The 15,882-nt window shown below is 39.6% G+C and overlaps 3 protein-coding genes across 4 annotated transcripts; 2 read left to right on the top strand and 1 right to left on the bottom strand.

The window, feature by feature from the left end:
• Positions 1–121: 121 nt before the first annotated feature.
• On the top strand, positions 122–5,328 carry sync (syncoilin, intermediate filament protein). Of its 2 annotated transcripts, XM_083924360.1 has the most exons (7): positions 122–253; positions 1,024–1,087; positions 1,874–1,949; positions 2,203–2,679; positions 3,779–4,189; positions 4,268–4,392; positions 4,481–5,328. In XM_083924360.1, the coding sequence occupies exons 4-7, from the start codon at positions 2,209–2,211 to the stop codon at positions 4,524–4,526; spliced, it is 1,053 nt and encodes a 350-aa protein (XP_083780486.1). In that variant the 5' UTR covers positions 122–253; positions 1,024–1,087; positions 1,874–1,949; positions 2,203–2,208; the 3' UTR covers positions 4,527–5,328. The 2 variants fall into 2 exon arrangements, with proteins under 2 accessions (XP_083780486.1, XP_083780487.1); XM_083924361.1 differs by lacking the exons at positions 122–253; positions 1,024–1,087; positions 4,268–4,392 and having other exon boundaries at positions 1,856–1,949.
• Positions 5,200–10,078, bottom strand: LOC310954718 (histone-binding protein RBBP4). Its single transcript, XM_083924355.1, has 11 exons — positions 9,875–10,078; positions 8,682–8,829; positions 8,426–8,571; positions 7,766–7,939; positions 7,570–7,685; positions 6,983–7,143; positions 6,734–6,860; positions 6,549–6,626; positions 5,588–5,722; positions 5,400–5,510; positions 5,200–5,283 (listed from the first exon to the last, which is right to left on the bottom strand). The coding sequence occupies exons 1-11, from the start codon at positions 9,888–9,890 to the stop codon at positions 5,221–5,223; spliced, it is 1,275 nt and encodes a 424-aa protein (XP_083780481.1). The 5' UTR covers positions 9,891–10,078; the 3' UTR covers positions 5,200–5,220.
• zbtb8os (zinc finger and BTB domain containing 8 opposite strand) lies at positions 10,077–13,930 on the top strand. Its single transcript, XM_083924367.1, has 7 exons — positions 10,077–10,243; positions 10,975–10,999; positions 11,096–11,217; positions 12,102–12,184; positions 12,308–12,360; positions 13,227–13,263; positions 13,442–13,930. Exons 1-7 carry the CDS (start codon positions 10,162–10,164, stop codon positions 13,526–13,528), a joined length of 489 nt encoding a protein of 162 aa, XP_083780493.1. The 5' UTR covers positions 10,077–10,161; the 3' UTR covers positions 13,529–13,930.
• The last annotated feature ends 1,952 nt before the right edge of the window (positions 13,931–15,882 follow it).

The following is a 15,882-nucleotide window of genomic DNA, read 5'->3' as shown; positions in this document are numbered from 1 at the left end:
TGGAGTGTGGATTTGTTTTGTGCCCGCGAGGAACAGTTCCGTTTTGTTTGAGCTGTCGGTCTTTCTACGGACTTGTCCCGCTGTCAGTGGCGTCTGCGGACTCTCCAGGGGACCGCACAGGGGGAAGTGAAGGGAAGTTGTCGTCGACCTGCAGCAGCTCCCACCTGGAGGAAGCTGGGCGCGCTCAGGTGAGAGCGCGGGGGATGCGCTCAGTGTTGGGACGCCATCTAGCGGCGAGGCAGCAGAACAACAGGTCACACTTAGTTTTGTATTTGCAGCATTTGTTTAGGGCTGGAAGAAGTACTCAGAGCTTTCACTTAAGTAAGAGTAGTAAAACTCTGTTACAGGTTAAAGTCCTGCTTTCAAAATGTCACAAGTATTATCATCAAAAAGTACTTTAAGTAGAAAATGTAAAAGTACTCATTATGCAGAATGGCCCATTTCAGAATAGTATATCAATATATATATACATTAATGATGTAAATATCACTTTAATGTTGCTGCTGATAAAGGTGGGGCTAATTTGATTTGCTTTATATACTGCTGTGTAGCTTAATCTATAACAGTATGTTGTGCTATTTCATTTGTTGATCATATTTTGTATTTATAATCTGAATCTGTAGAGTAACTGAAGTTACCAAATAAATGTAGTGAAGTAAAAAGTACAATATTTTCCTCTGAAATGTAGAGGAGTAGAAGTATAAAGTAGCATAAAATGGAAATACTCAAGTAAAGTAAAAGTACCTCAAACTTGTACTTAAGTACAGTGCTTGAGTAAATGTACTTAGTGACTTTCCACCACTGCTTTTTTGTGCAAAGAAAATGTATCCTAAAATGTTGTATGCACATCTGGATATGAACTGCTTTCATGCACAACATATGAGGGACAATGAGGTTATATGTAAATTGTATTGCATATATATATATTTTTGACTATGATCAGTATTACGTCTACAGTTAAAATTCAACACCGTTTCTATTATTTGTAAACATAATCCTTTTTGTTTTTTGTTTTTTATGCAGAACAAGAAAATAGATGAAATTATACCACACTGTAAAGGATATGTTGCTGTCCTGTGAAAAACAGGTATTTCTAGTTAATGAAAACAAGTAGAGATTTGCCTACATGTCACTATGATGATCTCACAGTTGAAGATGGATGGATGGATGGTCACCATGATATTTAGTTAACAATGACACCATGTTTCCATGAACACAAATGATGCTGTCATGTAATCATAAAGGTACTCTGAATACACACACAGTGCCTATTTCTTTCAACACTCTTTTACATTATTTTAGTGTTTTTCATGGAGAATATGGGACATTATATAATACTAAATATAACTTTCTTAATTTGTTCCACGTCTCTCAAATAACCTCCTTCATGAAATGCCCCTTGCATACCCTAGTGTGTTTGGTGTATGTGATATTTCCATTTATGTGAGGAATTTGACAGGCAGCATGCAAACGGTCCAATCAAATACTGTTTATGACCCATGCAAACTTTCCGGGTAGCTGAGCAAGATACTGAAAGAAGCTATTAAAAGAATAGCCCTGCTCATGTTACCACCTATGTGCAGAAGTCTGAGACAAAAAGTTGAGGAACATTATTGCTCAAACACTTTCCAGTCATGTTGCCTCCACCGTCATAGATGCACAAATGAAAACAGCTGTATAAATATAGCCCTGGCTGGCACCCAGGCTGGTCCAGACATGTGTTAGCTGTTGCATCCAGATCATGTAGGCCAGTCAGCCTTCAGCACTGACACAGTTTGTGATCCCCTGCGGGGGTATGAGAGAGTCTTAGATAGAGTTTCCCCTGTGCCTCTAGTGTTATTAATAAACACAAAGTGTGCCTCTGTTTTGCTAGAGACAGGACACACTGCTGAGCTGTCCTTAAAAGCAAACTGTGTTCATAGCTGTATGGACTGTCATCTCCAAACAAAGTAAGTAAATGTCGATATGAATTGTTACTGATTTGTATAAGATATAGATTTTGACAAGGAAGGTTTCTAAAGTCCTCTTCTGTGTGGATGATCAGAGTTTGAACCATGATTACATTTACACGAAATTGCTTTTGTTATGCAAAACAACCTAAAAGAAAAATAAGAAGGATTTTGAAACCATAATCTCATCAGTTATAGCGGGATATTTGATTAACGGTCGTTCGCTCCTCCTTTTCTCTTGCTTGTCTCTTAGAAGGCTATGGACAGTCAAACATCAGCAGAGACATCTATGATGGAGGACTCACACATGGGACTTGCTGAGGAAGTCACAGACAGTAGCCCCACTGACTCGGAAACAGAGACGATCATCCCCCTGGAAGAGTTTACACCACATGACATGCTACAAATGAACCAGGAGGTTATGGACGATTTGGGGCAGCTTTTCGACCACTGCATCCACCAAGTGTCCCATCTGGAGACGCAGAGGAACGAGCTGATACAAGAGCTCCTCCGCCTACAGGAACCCATCCTGCGAGCTGTGGGGCACCTGAGAGGGAAGCTGGTGGAGACACAGAGGCTGCTCACGCTGGCTCAACTGGATTATATCGCTGTTTATGAGGAAGTGAAGGAGGTGAAGAGGAAACTGTTTGCCACAGCTAGAGACTGCATCCAGAGCCAGGTGACGCTGACTGAACAGGAGTACGAGGTGGCTCAGTCTGCTGTTACACAGGTCAGCCAATGGTTTCGATGACGCCTGGACGATTGATTTCCGTGGCAGGTTATAGCAGATAACTTTGGTTTATTTTGCAGTTTAAAGTTCCCATATTGTAAAAAATGCACACAGTCCGTATTCAGAAGCTGTGTCCTTAAACGAGCCGTCAGGACCTCTGTATGGTTGGGATGTCACAGCTATACTATAAAGGTAGAAAGTGCCGTTACAGTGATTGCCCGGCTGCAGTGACAGGCAGATGTGGAAGACCCATAAACGCTGACCAATCAGAGCAGACTGGGGGGCTTAAAGAGACAGGTGCTGAAACAGAATGTTTCAGACAGAGTATGAGGAAAATAAAATGTTTTTTAAACATTAACGCATGTTAACATGTTCTAGTAAAAACCCAAGAGTTGTTCCATTCCATCATCTAGTTAAAGTGAATTATTTTCTCTTCATTGTTTCCCAACTGGGGAATTGGTTTTGCAGCAAATACTGAAACCAACATTTCACAACAACTGCTGACTTATACTGATCATAAATGTATAAATTGAAAGTGTCTGAAACCAACATTTTGGGGACGATAACAGCTAAATCATCACAAATGTATGTGTTGGAGACCACTAATAACTTGTTAAACAACACTATTGAAATATATATAAAATATATAATGATGTAATGATAAATAAATAAGATATAATCAAACGTAATTATACATGTTATATTGTTAACTTATACTAATCATGCTGTGTTTAAATATGAGGAAATATGTATGGAATAAATACAAATAAAAATTGACAGCATGTAGAGATCCCAAAGTTTTTGAAAATGAGAGAAAGTCAGTATAACTCTGTAAGAAATGCAGGACCAGGAATTATGTTTCTAAAAAATGAATTTATGGAAAAGCTGCAGTAAGGGGCTTAAACATGTAACACAATTTGTAAGTTTAAAAAAATGTTTGTATGTTGTAAATGTGTATATTGTTTTCCCTTTTTTGCATTAATTGTTTAATCACCTATGGTAATATACCTTATTTCAAATAAAATCTTAAACTGTCCCCTTATGCGCCAGTGTCAAGTGGTGTTTGTTTTTTTTAAATCAATTTTACCTCCATCCACAGGAGGAGCTCAAGGCCCACATCCAAAGTCTGACCCAGGAGTTGTCCCAGCTCCAGGAGGCCCAGCAGAACCAGCTAAACACCCTGAGGGACAGGTCCTCCAAACCCCGCAGGCCCAGGACCATGAGTGATGTCAGCCAGTGCCGCCAGGCTTCTGTCAGGCTGCAGCGGCGGCTCAGTGGCAGCGTGATGGCACTGGAGGGCTGGTACGAGCCTCGACTCATGGTCCTGCTTAAGAGAAGGCAGATTGGGGAGGACGCCTTGAGAAAGAGCAGGGAGCAGGCTATGGACCTGAGGGCCAGCCTGGGGCCCCTGGGGGAGGACATACAGAGACTGGAGATGCAGAGAGCCTGTCTCGAGCAGAGGGTCGCTCTGATGGAGAGGGAGAGGGAGGAGAGTGTCACACAACACAAGGTAGGGTGACTGAAGTCAGGTAGGACACAAAACATATAAAGGATGTTTTGTAAAACTAGGCGTTTCTAAACTTGGCAGGAGACTGTGGAGAAACTACAAGAGTCTCTGAGAGAACTAGAGGAGGAGTTTGAGGTTCAGAGAAAATCAAAGAAAGATTTGGAGGATCGTAATGATCAACTTTTAAAAGAGCTGACATTTCTGAGGTACTCTGAACTTTGTACTGTTTAATTTACTTTAAATGTCAACTTCTGGATTTAAAAAAAAAGACTAACAAATGGTTTGTTTTTATAGAGGCCGTGATGAACCCAGTGAAACCACTGCAGAGGAGGATCCCTAATTTTCGGTTGCCAGCACATATTCTTAAGGGAATTACCTACACTAGGTCAAACCACCTATATAATATATATAGGCAAGATGAGAGCAAATAAGTCAATCATTCTACAGAATTTACTCTTACCTACAACTTGACATACTGTGCAAAAAAACCCCAAATCAAACAGATTTACTGTAAATATTTTATTATGAATATACTTAAGGACACAAGAGATGCAGCACAGAAAAAAAAAATAAATGCAGAGAAAAGGAACACATAAAAGTGACACACAATCTGGAAAAGTAACACTATGAATATCAAACGAAAAACAACAGTATGTACAATTGTATTAAAAAATGTATCTTGGTAGAAATGTTTTCAGCGCAATTAAATCCGGAAGAAAAAAATACAGCTATCCAAAAGCAAACCTGAATGTTGAGCAAATCTGTGATGGTTTGATAACAAGACAGAGTTGAGAACTGGGAGTTTGAAAATAAATAAAAATCTGACCAATACGGACTTCCTTTAAATACTACACAACATGATGACAATGCAGCATTTTATTCTTGAAATTGTCTAAAAAAAAAAAAAACAACAAGAAAATGAAAAACAGTCGCACAAGATGTATTCAAAAAGAGATTACTGCTTATGTTCCCAGCACTGGAAAAGAGATCCATTTTTACCAAGAAGATGGAATGAAGAGATGTGGAGACTCGACTCATGGCTGGGCCTCTGAATCTGCAGCACCTTCTGGGTCTTCGTCGTTGTAGATATTTTCAGCCTGGAAAAAAATAGATCAACTGTAACTGGTGTTCAATGGAATTAAATGCACTTCAAATATCTATCCATGCTGTGTTTGATATCCATTGGACATAATGTGACAATCAAAGCTCTAACCATCTGCCAGACTTGCATGATGTTGTCCTCTGATACAGAACAGATGACCCACGGCTCGTTGGGGTTCCAAGAGAAGTCTGAGATCTTTGCTGTGTGTCCGCCGTGGATGAACTATAGACAGAGCAGCAGGAATCAATACAGCACTTTAAATTAAATTTAACGCATTAATTGTTTTGGTCACAACTGACCAGCAGCTCAGGAGGACCGTCCTCAGCATCTTCTGGTGACTGTTCCTCTCCGATCTTACTGAGGTCCCACACGTTGAGCCGCCTGTCGGTGCCGCTGGAGGCCAGGATGGTTTCGTTGTGAGGAGACCACTGAACCTGTTGGGTGGAGATGGGCTAAAAGTTACAACAACAACTAAAACCAAAACTGGTCGGTTTAAAATGGGTCTAATCAATTGGATCCCAACCAGGGTCCCCACACTTTCTAATTAAACATCGAACTCAAGGACTTTTCAGGCCCAGTTCTCTCAAATTCAAGACCCCAACACGGCCCGATCTAGGTTAATTACTCTACAATAGAACTAGCAGCCTTTATAGAAGCTCACAGACAGCAATTATAAAGTGAGACAAGTGTGGATGTGTGAACACTCAATTGTGCATGTGGTATCTTGCCTTCTCTAACACAGCACAGCCTTTACTAACATTAAGTGAAACTTAAATTCTTGCACAAAATATCTCACTTCAAGCACTTTCCATGATTTGGGCAACTGTGGCTCAGGAGGTAGAGTGGGTCGTGCACCAATCAGAAGACCAGTGGTTTGGTGTCTATGAGCAAGACTATGAAACCCAAATTGCTCCCGAGGGCTGTGCCATCGGTGTGTCAATGTGTAATCTGGATGATTAGACTAGATCCAGATGTAGTCTCTGTCATCAGAATATGCATTTGCGTGTGTGTGTGCGTGCGTGTGAATGTGGCAAGTGGTGTAGAAAGTACCAATGACCCATGACTATTTTAGTCAGAAGCTAAGTATACTGTACATAGGAGTGGAAAATGTGCTTAAAAGGCAGATGTGCTTTCTGTTTCTTCTTGTGATTCCATTGTTCATCTTCAGTTGAAGCTTTGTTTACCAAAATTTCAACATAACTCCAGATCTGCAACAAACTATTCCAGATGAAGTTAAGTGATCAGAGGGTCACTTCTTACTTGGAAGATCTCGTCTTTGTGAGACTCAAACGAGTGCAGCTTCAGCTTCAAGTTCCTCAGGTCCCAAAGAGCCACAGTCTAAAAAAATACAAGTAGTCAGTTCAACCGATTCAACTACGCATCCATCATACTAACTTCTAACTATCATGCTATGTAACAGCTCTACAGAGAAAGAGTGGACCCACCTTATCTGCAGAGCCAGAGGCCAGAATGAACTCGCTGTAGGGATTGAAGGACAAGCAGTTGACCTCAGCGATGTGGGCGTCCACTGCATGGCTGGGCTTGGAGGTGTTGTTGGACCGCGTGTCCCAGCTGTGCCAAAAACAGACAAAAGCAGCATTGTTAGAAACTGGAACTGAAAAGCAACTTTGTTTTTTTGTGAGTCATCACAGTGGTTACTTGTGAATTTTGTTACCAACTCAAGAGCTGCTCACATCATGAGTTTCATGTCATCGGCCACAGACCCAAAGAGCGACTCGTGGAGCAGGTGCCAGGAAACATCCTCCACCACGGCTGTGTGGCCTGTGAAGATGGTCTTGGCATCCACTATCTTTCCCTCTTTGGGCACTGCGCTGATGTCCCATAGGCAGATTGTCTGTAAAAGAGTAGAGAAGGGTTAGGAAATGTATTTACAACAGTAAAAATAATTCCAATCTAAGTTACACAATGCTTTGCAATAACAGCAACAGATGGGTCAACACAGACAAAAGACTAGTTAAGCATAAAAGTACAATAATTAGTTTATATTTCATTATCTAACAGTGATGGTTAGAAACAACATGTGCTGGGACGGCCGGGGGAACAGTGGTTAGAGCATTCGCCCCATGTAAAGAGGCTGAGGGTCCTTGAGGCAGCAGCAGCAAGTTCGACTCACGACCTGCCCCCCCATTTCCTGTCTGTCCAATCTTATTTAAGGCTTGAAAGTTACCAACATTTTTTTTGTCAAAAACACCATGTGCGAGAGGAAAACCAAAACATGGTAAGGCAGACAGAACTAGACAGAAGAATTCAGGTTGCTTACGTGGTCATCAGAAGCACTGAGGAGGCAACCGCTGAGGTTTGGATTCCAGGAGAGGCCGTAGCCCTCCTTCTGGTGGCCTCTCAACCGCAGATCAGGGGTGCATTCCCCAGAAGGGTCTGAAATGTAAATACAATTAATTTTACAAAAAAAATCGTCTAACAACTCTGCCGACAATGTGTTTGGGCTGTAATCCTACCGGGTTTGGAGGGGTGCTTTGTGTAATCAAACACCAGCACGTCACTGGTGGGGGTCTTGGTAGCAATGATGCAGGGATTCTGAGGCATGTAGCGCGCCCTGTTCACTTCTCCCTCGTGGTTGATCTTGATCTCAATCTCGATCTTCCCACTTACAGATCCAAAGCCTCCAAATTCTGAAATTAAAGATAGTAGTTACATAACATGGTTGTTATAAATGAATATGTGTCGAATAAAATCCTGTTCTACTTAAGTTCTTTAAATTATATATATATATATAAATACAAGTATGGTCTATCGTATTTTATAACCTAGAACGTAATCCAAAACAAAAATACATCCCAATTTTCTGAAGCCTTAAAAATTTCGGCAAGATTTAAATGTATTCATTCATTCACTGAGAAGGATTGTGTGCAACAATATGGAAATACAATAACTTGTTTGAGACAATTTGACACTGAAGGACAATAATGTTAATATTGAAATATCACAATGTGAATCAGTTTCTTTACTCCATGTGACATGGAATTGTATATGAATGTTGGCCAATATCTCATATGTCCTTATATCAATCCATTTATTTTGAGCAATAAGCCTCCAGGCACAATGTATAGTATACTACAGAAAACAGCTTCTTTCCCCACACACACTATATCCCTCACCTCCTTTCTCGCTGTCATAGTGTGACGCATCAAACTGGGCGTCGTCATTAGGGAGCTGCACACTAGCAATTACAATGTGATTCTGCTCATCAGACGTGTGTGTTCCCAAAACCAGCCTGTGTACGCTGTAGTCTTTCCCCTCTGGCCTGTGAAGAGGGATACATATAAATACATTTAAATAAAACAAACAAACGGATCCTTCTCTCATGTCATGTTTTGGTGGCTTTCAGAGTGCAGCAGGCGGGTCATCTCTCACCTGGTGACATCAGGCAGCCACTGAGCAGTGAGGCTGGGCCACTCAAGGGCGTGAGTCATGACCAGGTCGTAGAGGAAAGGGGTGTTCTTCTTCCAGATCTTGTACTCCTCATTGATCACCCTCTCCTCCACAGCATCATCAAACGCAGCTGCAAAAGTGACATTTAAGACAGAATTATGTTTTAATGATGTGAGTCGTGCAGCACCTAATTTGTTTGGGCTCAATAGAAGAGTGACATAAAAGTTGTACACTTACAATTAGGAGCCTTTTATGTTTGCTTATTCATTTTGATTTATAGTTTATCTCCTTTTCTTCCTTCCTAAAAGTCCTAACAGTATTAAATCTTGTTTTACTGTGAGCATACAGATTTTATCTCAGAGAGCCAGTGGAACATGTATAAGTGATTATGAAAAATATGTAAGCAGTCTGGAGATGGATTAGCGGCAAACGTTAGTGTATTGAGTTACAAGATACAATTTGATTTTCAGCTTGAATAATAATAATAATAATAATTTGAATAACTTCCCCATGGGATTATTAAAATATTTCTGATTCTGATTGGTATCTTTGCCTTTCCTGCCCAATAGTGTCACTAGGTTTAACATGGAGTGGTCTGTTTGTTTTCGCCCTACGCTTTTATCATATTTTTTCGCTCATTTATATTTATGTACGTGTTTATGGTTGGGTGTATATGTATTTTTTTATTTTAATGCATATATTAATATATAATACAAATATGTATTGATACTATATTTCAATTAATACTTATTTAATTGCATTATTTAGTTTATTAAAAGAGAATACTCTGTATAGATGTTGTGCTGTTGATGTACAATTTTGATGTCAATTGAAGAAAAAAAGTCCTGCTCAGGAAAATCTTTTTCGTACAGCACTGAAGTGTATTAAGACGTTGGCATGGTTACAAATAACTATATAGGGCTTCAGTAATACACCACTTCATGTGTCATCAACAAGTGAACCTGCACTTATTATTTAACCCCCTGCATAGCCAACTTGCTATCAGTTACCGCTAGCTAACAGCTAGCTGGCAGGTTTATAACAATGAAAGGTGACGCTTTCAGGCTGGCGCGCCAACCACCACCGGTCCATCCCCCTGACTGGTACTTTCTATCATGCTGGGCAACATACAGACACATGTAATCGGCTCATTAAGAAAAGTTAAAACCCCTTACCGTCTTTATCCGCCATTGTGTTGTGATTAAAACCACTTATACCGGCCAAAAAGAGTAGAAAATCTTAGGGGGAAGCGCTCTTGTAGACAGCGCGGGTGCTTGCAATGGCGCCAACTCCGCATAGCGCGACTGGCCAATCAGCGTTCACTAAAACCAGACAGGAAGTTGCATGATAGTCATGACTACATCCGGTACACCTCTTCCTAGTGCATGTTGTAAGGTTGTGCTAACCGACATGGTAAAGATTAAATATGTTTTAAACCGTTGAACCAAAACTTACAGTTACAATGGACGACCGTGAGCTAGACCTGACAGAGGCACAGAAAGCTACCAAGTCAAAATACCCGCCAATCAACAAGAAATATGAGTGTAAGTTTATAAAGTTATAAAGTTATGATACATAGTTTAGCTTAGCTTGTTTACTTTTCCTTAACTGCTTTGAACACTGAAAGAAACTATTGACACACTCTTATGGCAAGCGGTTTTTAGATGTTTTACATAAATATAATGAACATTCTGGATATCCGTCATGTAATTCTTACTAGTAAAATTGCAGTTGTACATATCCGTAATGCGTTTTTACTAGTCAGAATGTTTTTTAGATAGACAACATTACATGATGGATCTATGGGAGTGTTTTTCATTTGGGATATCTGAAAAGTTATGACTAGTAACAGTTGGATTGTAGATATCTGAAATGAGAGGGGTTTTTTTCCTAGTAAGAAGGACATTATAGATATATCCAGAATGTTCATTCTGGAAACTAAAATGTTATTTTGGATATCTACAATTGAAAGCATAAAACACATGAATTTAAAAGGGAACATTGTGGATATCTAATATGTTCTTTTTGACTAGGAAGAACTGGACTATATATCTATCTATGTATCTGCAATACATATCCAGTCTAGCTATGAAATGTTTAAACCGCTTGCCATAGACTCTCAAACTAAAGCTAACTGTAGTAAACATGAGTTTCACACTTTAATTAAATGACAATGTTTATTTAGAGTGAGAGAGAAGAGTGTTATCATATCTGCCCAGCTGTTCTGACATCATGCCCTAGCTCATTATTGTCACCTTATGTTTTGCTACTACAGATCTGGATCATACAGCAGATGTGCAGTGAGTGTGTTTTTGATATCATGGTAAACTGTTTGTCAGATCTCACATTGCTGTGTTGTTCAGTCATCATTTTTATATTTTATGTTCTCTTCCAAGAATTCACTCCTGGGGAAACTCTCTAGAGGAGGCCTTCGAGCAGTGTGCTATGGGGATGTTCGGCTACATGACGGACACAGAGACGGTGGAACCGACTGATACTGTTGAAGTGGAATCAGAGGGTGAGAGCCCAGTCTGTCGCTGTCTGTTCAATATAAGCAACAATCAACCTTTTTTATACCGTAGTCAGTTGTGCTGTTTCCAAATCACTGAAACTAAAACCACATGCATATACCCCCAAAGCAATTTCCGTCTAAAGCAACTGGACTTGGTTATTTGTCTAGGAAGACGTTTCACCTCTCATCTTAGAGGCTTCATCAGTTCATGTACACATCTGACCAGGCGGGGGATAGTCCAACTATCCCCTGTGTGGAGATCCAGGTATTTAACCTTTAACAAAGCCGATTTGTGCTCCACGTGCCAACGATCGTTGTTGGAGGGAAGTTGGTTTCGACTTTGTTAGTGCTCTAATGGCTCTTAGAAGAAGAAGAAGAATTCCTTTATTTGTCCCGCAATGGGGAAATTCAATTTTCACTCTATTTTTTTCATTTTACATACACACAGGCCTGAAATACACACACATGCACAGACAGGATCTATATACATGCAACTAATGGAGAGATGTTAGAATGAGGGTGCTGCCAGTGACCAGCGCCCCGAGAAGTTGGGGGTTCGGTGCCTTGCTCAACAGCACCTCGGCAGTGCCCAGGAGATGAACTGGCACCTCTCCAGCCACCAGTCCATGCTCCATTCATGGTCCACACAGAGACTCGAACCAGCGACCCTCCGGTTCCCAGCCAAGTCACCTATGGACTGAGCTACTGCCGACCCAACTTAACGACAGTTGTTGATGAAGCTGATGAAGCCTCTTGGATGAGAGGTGAAATGTCTTCCTAGACAATAACCAAGTCCAGTTGCTTTTGACTGAAATTGCTTTGGGGATAACGATGACCTGGACAAATGAGAACATTTAAATGCATATACATCATTTTTCCCTTCTCAAAAGGTGACGACATGGAGTCCCTTCTTTTCCACTTCCTAGATGACTGGTTATACAAGTTTTGTGCAGATCTCTTCTTTGTTCCAAGGGTGAGTATGTTGGTCAGTTATCTCAGTAATTTTTTACATGTAGTTTAAAAAAAAACATCCAGGGAAGGTATGGTTACCTATGTTCTTCTGCTGACACAATTATTTGTTACATCTATCCCACAGGAGGTCAAAGTTTTGCACATAGACAGAATCCACTTCAAGATCCGCTCTATTGGGTAAGTTTGGTTACCTCTTCACAATAACATGAAAGGTTATAGCAGAACAAGGATGGGTAAACCTTAGTTGCCCTACAATTAATCATATATGAAACAGACGTGAAAATGTTATGAACCACAAATGCCTTAGTATACACATTACTTTACAAGACTTTATGATGACACCCCCCCAGAGGCAGCGACAGTGTTGTTTTTTTTTTGATTTTGATTAAATTCCCAGCTACTCCACCTGGTTTACTTTTGATCAAAAAAAAAATAGTTGGAGGCCCATTTTCACAAAATTTTAGGAGAGAGACGAGGAAGATGACTCGCGCAACTCTGGAGACGCATCTTCCGACTAACACTTCCTGATGCGTTTCTTACAAATGTACATCACACCCGACGCCGCGTTTGATCTACTGGGCTTCTCTCTGTACAGAGCAGACCGTGGCCCCACTCTGTAAGAATCTCAATAGTAGACCAGTTTATAAGAGGTATCCAGCACAAGAAGGAGGATAATCGGTTGCCATGTGGGGTAAAAAAGTGCAAAACAGGCCTATAATAAGGCTGTGAAACAACGTTATAAGAACTCTCTGGAACAGTATTTTCTACTGGTGACTGTTTTGGAAGGGACTTCAGACATGCGCAGATTATAAACCTCAGAATACTGCAGTTGACTCCTCTCTCCCAGTCCCAAACACACTCAACGCCTTTTACTCCAGATTTTAAAACCTACCGTGTGCCCCTCCCAGACCAGTCTTTCTGTGACATCTTGGCTGCCCCTCTCTCCGTGCCCTTCCTCAGCTATCTCACCTTAATTTCCTATTTTTGTAATGTTTGAGCTACTCTCCTATACTGTCATTTAATTTATTTTTGTTTTTTTAAAGCTGGGGTGAAGAATTCTCTCTGGTAAAGCATCCACAGGTGAGACAGTTAAACTTTTGAAGATATTACTCTTGAATGTAACTTTATTCAGATTATAATTCTATAAATAATGAAATTATGGAATCATGTTTTTGTTTTTTTTACACTTATAGGAAAATTATGTAAAAAAAAAAAAAAAAGTTTACCTTAAGTGTTATGTCCTGTCTTGTAAATCCAGGGAACTGAGGTGAAAGCCATCACATATTCGGCAATGCAGATCCACGATAAGGAAAAGCCAGAGATATTTGCCATCGTAGATATCTGACCTGCAGAGGCAGACCACAGTCCTGGTTCAATGGAACTGGAATATCCTCTTGGCCAATTTAAGTGGCCCTTTTTCTAAGGCACTGATTATTGACCTGTACAATCTGATTTTTTACTTGTAAGGTGAATTGGAGCATGGAACAGGAGCATTTCCCAACATTTCTTGTGAACATTTCTTGTGATTATGGGTAAACACCGTACCAGATTACAGATTATTAATATATGACACTGATTATAAATTGCTTTATTTCAGAAATCAAAAACTACTGAAATAATAGAAATCTTTACTTAAAGATACTATTGAAAAGTAAAACTAAAAGGATTCTTTTGTAAACCCAGTTTTATTTAAAGCGCTATTGCAAATTCTTATGTAACACATTCATTGTGTTGATGCCTTTTTAATCACTGTAAATAAATCATCATGTTTACTGGTACTTTGAAATAAAATCTTGCTTTTGAATATTTTGTGGGTGTTTTGATCATTCTGGAGAACATAAACAGATAAACAGCAGCTTTAGAATGACATAGCAGAACCAATAAGTACATAATAACAGCAACATGTTGAGAACTGACATGTAAATGTAGAATATGCCTTATTATTGTTGATAAAAGTAAGAGTTAAGTTGTTCAACATGCAGATATCCAGTCACGGTATCTGATATGTGTTGATAGCACTAAAGATAAAGATGCACTGAGGATTTGTGGTGTGTCTGTTCAAAGGGATTGAAACTTGAGACTGTCATTTCAAAGGAAGACTGCTTCCAATGAGGCAACAGAACTATAGCAAAGGGGGTTTCTCTTGTACACTGCCTGGATGCCAAAGACAAACAGACTAATTTCTTAATTGAAATAGATTAATTATAGCATACTGATCCTATATTCCTCTTTCTGGCCATTGTATCCCAGCTCGACCTGGGTTTTGTTGGTTCCTTTAGGATACAATACACCAATGTCCTAACTACTATCCAACATTAAACCACATCCATAAAGGCAGCCAGAAAAAAAACAATAAGACAAGCATGACCACAGTAAGTCCTCTGCAGTGAGACATCACTCTGCATTATATAATAGAGGATGTTCATGTCCAGGCCGACAAAGAGATAGGATATAAGATGTAATGCTCAAGTTTAATAGTAATTTCTGTAAAATGCATGTATCCAGTATGATGTGAGGGGAAATTTTATTCACAGAAATTAGCAGTTTTCTGGTTAATAAAGTAGAGGCAGAAAGAAATGCCTTTGTGAGGACATGTGCATTTAATTTAGGGGAGGCCCTGGTACATGCTGACACTGGAATAGCTCACTGGGACACTTATTGGAACTGAGTCATAATTTCACCTGTGCTTTTACTACTCCATTAATCTGTGCCAAATTCTCTTTTGGGAAAGGTGTGGATGCCATGGGGCATCTGGCACAGTGAGCAAACATGATAAGTGTCACTAGTGTTTCCTTATTGCTTTCAGCAAGGGTATATTTTCTCTGTTGTCTGTTTCTCTATATATTGTATGGTACATTTTATATTAATATATTTCAAGCAGTACTGGAAAGGCCATCAAAGCATTTCACTGCTTAATAGATATATGTTAAATATGTGACAATTAAAAAACCTTGACAGAACCAAACCTAGCTGCTGCTGCCCAAAACACTCAAAGACTGTTTTGGGTATAAAGAACCTTGATCAACTAGTATGTAAATTTCATTTGTGGAGGATGTTGGATCCACTACAATAGGTTTCACCGGCAGGCTAATGGCTCAATGAGATCACGCCCCTGCTGCCTTTCCCTGAAAACATGCTTGGCCCCAACACACTGTGGTGCGCATGTATGGCTTATGATGCAAAACCATGTTTAAAACAGAAAGTAAAGAAACAAATGTTAGGCACATTTAGTTAATATTCCCTATATACCAATCGGATACCACTTCATATTTGGGGAAAAGATGCATTTGTTTCAGTTTTATATTTTTGCTGATGTCAAACTCTGTCTGCCTCGGTTAGAGTTGTTTTAATGCCTGATAATAACCTTGAACGAGTGGCCCTACATTATGGAGGAAAATAAGCAGAAACTATGAAACAAACGGTTTTAATATTTCCAGAAGTCCATGTAATGGTTGAATATAATGTCCAAAATCTGTTTTAAATTGTTGTATTCTTGGTTTCTGTTCAGACCATTTGCATTTGTGAATGAAGGACTTTCAATATAAAATAAATAGGTTAAAAAAAACATTTTGTTTACTATCAAAGTAATCTTGTCAGAAAGAAATACAATATCTCTATTTACGACAAACACATTCAACCAGTCAGTTTCTTACAAAAATATCCCATATCTAATCAAAATAATTCAACGGATAAATAATC

This window comes from Echiichthys vipera (assembly GCF_963691815.1).
Source record: "Echiichthys vipera genome assembly, chromosome: 12".
Lineage (NCBI taxonomy): Eukaryota > Metazoa > Chordata > Actinopteri > Perciformes > Trachinidae > Echiichthys > Echiichthys vipera.
This window is presented reverse-complemented; position numbering and strand designations above follow the sequence as displayed.

Excerpts from the sequence above, each read along its gene's own strand:
- sync (XM_083924360.1), top strand. The coding sequence starts at position 2,209 with ATGGACAGTCAAACATCAGCAGAGACATCTATGATGGAGGACTCACAC. Across the intron at positions 2,680-3,778 it reads CTCAGTCTGCTGTTACACAG|GAGGAGCTCAAGGCCCACAT; the intron begins GTCAGCCAATGG and ends CTCCATCCACAG. Across the intron at positions 4,393-4,480 it reads AAAGAGCTGACATTTCTGAG|AGGCCGTGATGAACCCAGTG; the intron begins GTACTCTGAACT and ends TTGTTTTTATAG.
- LOC310954718 (XM_083924355.1), bottom strand. Across the intron at positions 7,686-7,765 it reads AAAGCACCCCTCCAAACCCG|ACCCTTCTGGGGAATGCACC; the intron begins GTAGGATTACAG and ends TTTACATTTCAG. Across the intron at positions 5,284-5,399 it reads TCATGCAAGTCTGGCAGATG|GCTGAAAATATCTACAACGA; the intron begins GTTAGAGCTTTG and ends ATTTTTTTCCAG.
- zbtb8os (XM_083924367.1), top strand. The coding sequence starts at position 10,162 with ATGGACGACCGTGAGCTAGACCTGACAGAGGCACAGAAAGCTACCAAG. Across the intron at positions 12,185-12,307 it reads ATCTCTTCTTTGTTCCAAGG|GAGGTCAAAGTTTTGCACAT; the intron begins GTGAGTATGTTG and ends TCTATCCCACAG. Across the intron at positions 13,264-13,441 it reads CTCTGGTAAAGCATCCACAG|GGAACTGAGGTGAAAGCCAT; the intron begins GTGAGACAGTTA and ends TTGTAAATCCAG.